Source organism: Ricinus communis, chromosome 2 (assembly GCF_019578655.1).
Source record: "Ricinus communis isolate WT05 ecotype wild-type chromosome 2, ASM1957865v1, whole genome shotgun sequence".
NCBI lineage: Eukaryota > Viridiplantae > Streptophyta > Magnoliopsida > Malpighiales > Euphorbiaceae > Ricinus > Ricinus communis.
The window spans coordinates 13,849,756-13,857,632 of NC_063257.1; the positions used below are offsets into that span (position 1 = coordinate 13,849,756).

At 28.0% G+C, this 7,877-nt stretch overlaps 1 protein-coding gene across 1 annotated transcript; it reads left to right on the forward strand.

Moving 5' to 3' along the window:
- Nucleotides 1-4,016: 4,016 nt before the first annotated feature.
- LOC8279153 (expansin-A8) lies at nucleotides 4,017-6,378 on the forward strand. The gene is made up of 3 exons (XM_002518238.4): nucleotides 4,017-4,283; nucleotides 4,662-4,974; nucleotides 5,801-6,378. The coding sequence occupies exons 1-3, from the start codon at nucleotides 4,130-4,132 to the stop codon at nucleotides 6,102-6,104; spliced, it is 771 nt and encodes a 256-aa protein (XP_002518284.1). The 5' UTR covers nucleotides 4,017-4,129; the 3' UTR covers nucleotides 6,105-6,378.
- The last annotated feature ends 1,499 nt before the right edge of the window (nucleotides 6,379-7,877 follow it).

Here is a 7,877-nt window from a genome sequence, read left to right on the forward strand (position 1 = left end):
CGTACCAAACATAGACGACACCATATCAAATTGAACTAATTTTTTCGGTTCAACACAATTCGGTTCGATACTATTTTCGGTTCTAACATTTAAAGAAAGCACAATTTTAAATCTTACATTTAATCAAATACATTAAAAAAATATGATTGACATCCGAATGAAACTAGTATGAGAATTGGAATTAGATAGAATTGCAATCATATTCTTAAACAACTTGCTTTACAATTTAATCTACTTGCAAATATAATAATTTAATGTTCGAATATAAACTATTAAAATATCTGCTTTGCTAGCATAATAATATTTTGTAGATGGCTAGTATTAAAATAAAAAATTATAAACTTTATATACCACTAAAATATAAGTTCAATTTTAAATGTGAGAGATACGGCTGGCTTAGAGTCTGTGAATCGATAGCTTAATTGAGAGAATAAGCCTATAAATTGAAATTTGAGATATGCAACTGCCTGTTATAGTAGATGGTATTAGTAAAAAAAGAGTTTAAGTACATATGTAATATATATATATATATATATATATATATATATATATATATATATGTGTGTGTGTGTGTTTATTAAAGAATATAAAGTATATTGTAATATAATTAATATTTTATAGGTATTATTTATATAATATATATAATTATTAATAAATATAAATAAAAAATTTGGTTCTACGGTTTGGTTCGGATCAGTACAAAGTAGTATGGTTCTGATACAATTATGGTATAGTTATTACTAAAGAATCAGTACCCATATTGTAATAGTAAAATATTCTCAGATCAGTTCAGTTCGGTTATAAAAACTTTTAGTTATTTTAGTTCTGACATTTCTCGATACGGTTATTCGGTTCAAGTGGAAATCACCGAGATTCATGTTCAGCCCTCCTAATTAATATCCTAAGGCCAAATTCCTAAATAATAAGATTATAAGACATCAATTGCACCCTTATTTTTTTAAGGTGACCCTCCCATTTTATCAAATTTTCATTATAACCCTTCCATATCTTTTAGATAATAATTTAATTCTATTACTTATTTAACTTAGTCAATTGAACCTAACTGATTTTTCTATTTATTATTATTAAGAGATAAACTTTATTTATGTTTAATTTTAGGTCATTTATTCAAAATTATACATCTTACTTAAATTAAGATAAATTAAATTAATAAATATTATATTATTGGTATCATTATTATTAGTTCTTAGGTACGAGAGTCACAATAAATATTAGATTTATTTTATTAAACATAGTATACAAAGTTTGGCAACAACGATTCATCTTAGTTTGGTGAGTAACATAAATTATTTAAGTTGTATCACGAGGCAATGTCCATATGTGGTCGGTGCAACCCTGTAGATGCTAGATGGCAAGATCTAATTGAGGGCATAATTTCTCTTCTTAATTTACTTACTTTAGAAAAATAAATAAATAATACTTAACTAGCACTAGAGAATGGATAAGTTTAAGACACCGAATCATGTAGTAAGCTTTACAAACTAATAATTCAAATAAAAAATTAATAAAATATTATTAATCACGACTGACATGCTATAAATAATTTTAACTGATCTCTGTGACATCCTACATCCATTATGGACTAGAATAATCACAATAAATTTAAAAATACTTTATTGCGGAAGGTCTAGAGTATAAAATAACTTAAAATATAGAAATACATATTATTTATAAAAAAGCCCAATAAAGAAGAAATCATACTGTCACAATGCAGGACGGCGAAGAACTCTAACTGTTACTTGAAACATAAAACTGAGGCCGTCAGTCTCAAAAATGAATTAAAATCAAATAATATTATAACTATTACAGTCTTCTCAGAAAAATAATAATTTATTTATTTATTTATAAGATGATGGATAAAGAAAAAAAAAGAATTTGAAAAAGAAATCCAATCATTTTTGTATCTTAACGGTGTCCAAAATTTCGTGTCAACCTAACTGCTCAAAATATCCACCACCAACTGCCCAACATCAATTGGACATATCACCTTCCATGTTTCAGCATGCCAAATAAGGCTTTACCCCATGTTTCAGCATGCCAAATAAGGCTTTACCCCATGTTTCAGCATGCCAAATAAGGCTTTACCCCTCAAGATTTTTGATATCTATGTGGGAGCTAATTATTGATATACAATAATTCTACTTATGTACGTTTATATATAAAATAATTCTTAAATAATATTTATTATACTTTGAATATTAATTTACATATAGATATTAATATGTTAATTGCTAAGCTATTTTTCTAATTAAAAGCGCTTTTAATTTTAGAAGTATTTTAATCAATATTTTATTATTAATTCATAAATATGATTATTATAGTAACTAATAATATTAAAAAAAACAATCCTATAATACTAAAGACTTCACTAGAGAAATCTTAGAATAATAAATTTCATTATATTGTCCTAAATAGAAAAGATATATTTTCAGTTTTTATATTAAAAATATATTTATAATCAAAATAATAACAAAACTCATGTAACACGTTTTTGCATAATTAGTTTTATAATAATATATATTTTCTTTTTGATGGGTGTAATATACTAAAAGTATATAGATATATTTAGATAATTAAATTTTTCAAATATTATTTAAGAAATTAAAGTTTTGATGTTTAATTTATGTTTGTTGGTACAGAGAGGATGAAATATCGAATTCACACCCAATTAACTAATAAAAAAATTATGCATATTTTTAAATTCAATTTTCAGGTGAAAATTCTCATACACCATATGTACAAAAGTTAATTTGATTAATTTTGTCTCACTAGCAAAAGAAAGGATGTGAAAGTTCGTATTATTCTTTTGGCTTGTCAGTGAAAATCTCAAATAAAATAAAATAAAACAAGAAAAGGTGAAAAGAAAGGAAGGAATCATGTTAGTCCACTTGTGCATGCATGCATACATTGATGGAAATTTTTTATTTAGCCTTAATGTATGTCCCATTTATATATTATTGGTAGACAATCGATATTGATTTTAAATAAAAGAATATGTATCAATCATCTAATATTAAAATATATATATATATATATATATATCACTTTTTATTGGTTGTGGTATATACACTAAGCTTATATAAAAATCTCTTATCTCCAATGATAGAGGTTTGGGGCTAACGGTGGCAGTCAATTTTTTTAATTTTTCTTATCATAAATCTTTTCATTTTGACTGTTTCAAAAATATTTTTAAATTTATACATAAAATATATAATTTTCTTTATAAATATATTATAATAAAAAGAATTGTACTAGCTTTTTTCAATTAAATTCTTAATTTCGCACCGCTGTATTTATATAAGAGTGATTAAAATAGAAAATATAGTGTATGTATATAAGAGTGATTAAGATAGAAAATATAGTGAATATCTATTGTGGGACGATCTCTTTTCATGTAACCAACATGAGAACATGATGAATTGAACTTACTTTTCACTATAAATAAAAATGATCAAATATGTAAGAAGTTCTCTTATCCAAAATTCTCAACCAAAATTAGGTCAAGATTTCCTTCCCATGTGCAAAAGATACTAGAGTCTCTTATAAAGTCCCTACTTTCTTTGAAATTAAGGGCAAATTCAACTCTCCATGGCTCTAAATTGAGACAAATATACCCTACTTGCCCCTACTTATCCATGACCAAGAACAATTTCTTTTAGAAACTAGTGGCATAAAAGAAACTAAAACTATAATACAATTTATGAAGTTGGAAAGAAGAGATTGAGAGATATCATATGCATGTGGGTGGGGTTGTGACCCACAATTGCTGAGCTAAGTGGTTGGTATCAGTATCCATTAATAAAAACAAGTGCATGTGCAATTTCATTTTCATATTTTTATTATTACTATTATTATTTTTGTCAATTTTTCCCCTTATATTTGGTGGATTTTGGTTGCTAGTCAAAACAAAAAAAAAAAAAAATAGTGAAAAAAAAAATGAAAACCTCACCTATTGGGTTTTTGCCTACTTGGCTCCGCTTATAAATAGAGACCTACTCCTCATGCCTTTGACAACAAACTCAAGTTGGCAAATTGCACCTGCCCTTGCATAATAAGGTCCTTTAGCTGTCCTCTAGCTAGTATTGGGAAAAAGTTAGCAACTTTAGCAATGGCATCTCATCAAACATTTTCTTCACCATCTCTTCTTCTTCTCTGTAGTTGCTTATTTGGCTTACAACTCAGTGGCATTTTAGCTGATTATGGAGGATGGCAAGGTGGTCACGCCACCTTCTATGGCGGTGGTGATGCATCTGGCACAATGGGTAAGTTCTAGTTACTCTTAATACCATGTAATTTTGTTACAAGCAATATCTATAGAGTGTGTGCCGCAAAAAACAGTTTAAGAAATATTTTTTTAAATATATTTAGTTTACTATGTCATCAGAAAGCGAAACTAATTACATATTGACATATGGTATTAATTGCTCAATATAACATTTATATTGTTTGAGTTATTTATTATCATTAATCTCTTATAATTAAAAATTAATTAATATAATACTTAATAAATAAAATATACAGTATGTCTATCTTAAGCTAATTAAATTATTAGAAATTATATACATATGTGTAAATATCAATCATGGGTTTTGGGTCTTTTTCTCTTTTCTTTTATAACAAAAGAATTAAAATTTTTGCAGGAGGAGCATGTGGATATGGGAATTTGTATAGCCAAGGGTATGGAACAAACACTGCAGCGTTAAGCACAGCACTGTTCGACAATGGGTTGAGCTGTGGTGCTTGTTATGAAATGAAGTGCACTGATGATCCCAAATGGTGTCTCCCTGGAACCATTACAGTTACTGCTACTAACTTCTGCCCACCAAATCCTGCTCTGCCCAATAACAACGGCGGTTGGTGCAATCCTCCTCTCCAACATTTCGATATGGCTGAGCCTGCTTTCCTTCAAATCGCCCAATACCGTGCTGGAATTGTGCCTGTCTCCTTCAGAAGGTAAAATTTTTTGTTTCCGATTTCTAAGACACAGTAAATCAGTTACTTTCAAGATCATATTTGGACAAAAAGAAAAGTTAACAGTTAAAATTTGATCTACAAGCAATGAGCTTTAGTTCAAAATGATGTATATGAGATTCTAAATGATAAAAAGAAAAAAATTATACAAATGGAATAAAAGAAAATTGCTCATGTTATATGGAACAAGCTATTATCAATGAACATGAATTTTATTAATAATTTGTTCCAATTTACCACAGTTTTTTCAAATTAACTTTAAAGTGTTATTCTTTTTTAATTTTTAAAAATCTAATTATTTTTTTAAAAAATAATAATTGAGATTAGCTTTATTTTAGTTATAAAATTTTAAATTATTCTATTTCAATTATTTAAATAAGTTAATTATTTTGTCAATAAAAGATTTTAGTATATCACATTTCTTTTCTTTAATCACTTTTTCTTATTGAGTACTTTTATTATATACCAATTTTTTATTTATAAAATGACTATATTAAAATATAGTTATATTTAAATAATTAGTATAAAATAAAATAAATTTTTATTATTAAAATAGAATTAAATATAAAATTTAATAACTGTTTATTTAATCATCCCATTGAATTTCAGTATAGTTAAAAATCAGTTTTCTTTAAAATTATTTTTGAAATTACAAAATTAAAATATGTATAATTCTAACTCTAGAATGCTATGTTAAAGGGGACTTTCAATTGTGTAATATTTGAAATTAGAATTTGTATGATTTTCTTTATCAAGAATTTTTCCTAAATTGTTTCGTTGGCCTAATGAACTGCTGTGGTATCGCCAGGGTGCCATGTGTCAAGAAGGGAGGAATAAGATTCACCATCAATGGTCACTCCTACTTCAACTTGGTATTGATAACCAACGTCGCGGGTGCAGGAGATGTTCGTGCAGTTTCAATCAAAGGGTCTAAAACAGGGTGGCAACCAATGTCAAGAAACTGGGGGCAAAACTGGCAGAGTAACTCTTATCTGAATGGTCAAAGTCTATCCTTTCAAGTCACTGCCAGTGATGGTAGAACTCTCACAAGCTATGACGTGGCGCCTTCTGGTTGGCAGTTTGGTCAGACCTTTGAAGGAAGCCAATTTTGACTTCCTATATTTTTTCTTATATTTTTTATTGAGTCTAAAATTTGTATATTTATTTATCTTAGCTTCTTTACGTAGAAGAAGGGAAAAAAGAAAAGAAAGAAAGAAGCAAAGTAATTAAAGTGTTTATTTATAGTTTGAGGCTTGAATCTCTGGCCTTATAGAAAAGCTGAGGTTGCTAAAGTAGCACCCGCTTGGGCCTTCCACATTGAAAAATATATAGTATTTGTATTTGAGCAAAGTATTTATCTCAATCAATCAATAGTCATTTATATTATATTTTTCTTTTATCGAATATGACATTCACTTCTAAGATATCTAATAGTTTTCTTTTTTACACTCCAAATAGTTATAGTTATGCTCCATCTTTTTTTATTTATACAAGGCTAAACTGGTCCATGAACTATACAATAATAAATTTTTTTTTTCACATTTATTAAAAAAGTAAAAATTACTTAAATATAAGAGAGAATTTGAACTTAAGTTATGTTCCGTTTTAATTATTTATGTCTGAATCAAAGTACCATGAAACAATCAATATTTGTACTATTTGTTAAATTTTAAATTAATAAAATTTACCTAATTTTTTTTTTATGATAACATTTGGTACAAGCACTTTTTTATATTTTTTTGAAAGAAAAGTCCTGATCTCATTCATTTAAATGCAATAAATTGATATTAAATGAGCTAGCCACGTGGACAGAGATCAAAATGAAAGGAGGACTTTACATTATGAAGAGTCCTAACAGTAGCATAAATGAGCTGCATAATTGAATTGTCTACTAATAGAAATAACATTCAAACTAATAGAATAATAGTGCAAAAGAGAAAAACAATTGTAAAATAATCTCCCAACCAGAGAAAATGGAGTAGCATGAGAATGAAAAATTGAAACCATTGAAACATAAATCGAAAACATGAGGCAAGAAGAAATCCCCATCGTACCAGAAACTTTAATTCCTTCCTGGACAGTAAATACTTCAGTATGCTCAACAAATTCTACATGGGAAAGCTGACTTGAAACTGCACTAGCAAATCAATTGACAGCATCAAAGACAATAACAACAATGCCTCCACTCAACGAAACAGTATCGAAAGAGCCATCAACAAAAATTTTATAGCAAGAAACCCACCCAACCCCATATTGATAAAAAGGAGCACTAGAATTTGATGAAGGAGGCTTAGGCGGCAAGGAAGCTTGACCATAATCAGTGCGAAAGATTAGCAGCTCAAATTGATTCTGAGTGTGTTTCAAGTCGCCCCCTGCGACATGTCTTGTCACCTCCATGACGCTACATTTATGATAGTAGTTGAACAAAAGAATTCACATTAAACAAAGCTCTAATTGCTATATCTTCCAAGAAAGTATTTGAACTTCAATTTTTGATCTTCCGGGAGTTAAATTAATCAACTTCCTGAGCTATCATTCCTATGAACCAATTTTTATAGCTATAAAAATCTATTTCTAAGTGTAGTAGTTGATTCTTGTGAGAAATCAAATGTGTAGTTGAGTGTATTAATTCTTGTATTTATTAACTTTTATGAGATTGGTGTTTGGGCAATGTATTAATATGTCTTGTAACTAAAATTTGAATCTTACCTTGTAAGTTTAAGTATCGCCAATTATAAAGTACTTGGTAAGTTGTGTATGAGCTCATAAAATACACGTGTTTAATCTACACCTTAAGTAGATTGCTTAGTAGATCAAACTCTCAATTGGAATTGAAGAAAGGATGTAGGCTTCAAGGTTTGAACCTGTAAATCAAAGTGTCTAAC

Excerpts from the sequence above, each read along its gene's own strand:
- LOC8279153 (XM_002518238.4), top strand. The coding sequence starts at position 4,130 with ATGGCATCTCATCAAACATTTTCTTCACCATCTCTTCTTCTTCTCTGT. Across the intron at positions 4,284-4,661 it reads TGATGCATCTGGCACAATGG|GAGGAGCATGTGGATATGGG; the intron begins GTAAGTTCTAGT and ends AAATTTTTGCAG. Across the intron at positions 4,975-5,800 it reads GTGCCTGTCTCCTTCAGAAG|GGTGCCATGTGTCAAGAAGG; the intron begins GTAAAATTTTTT and ends TGGTATCGCCAG.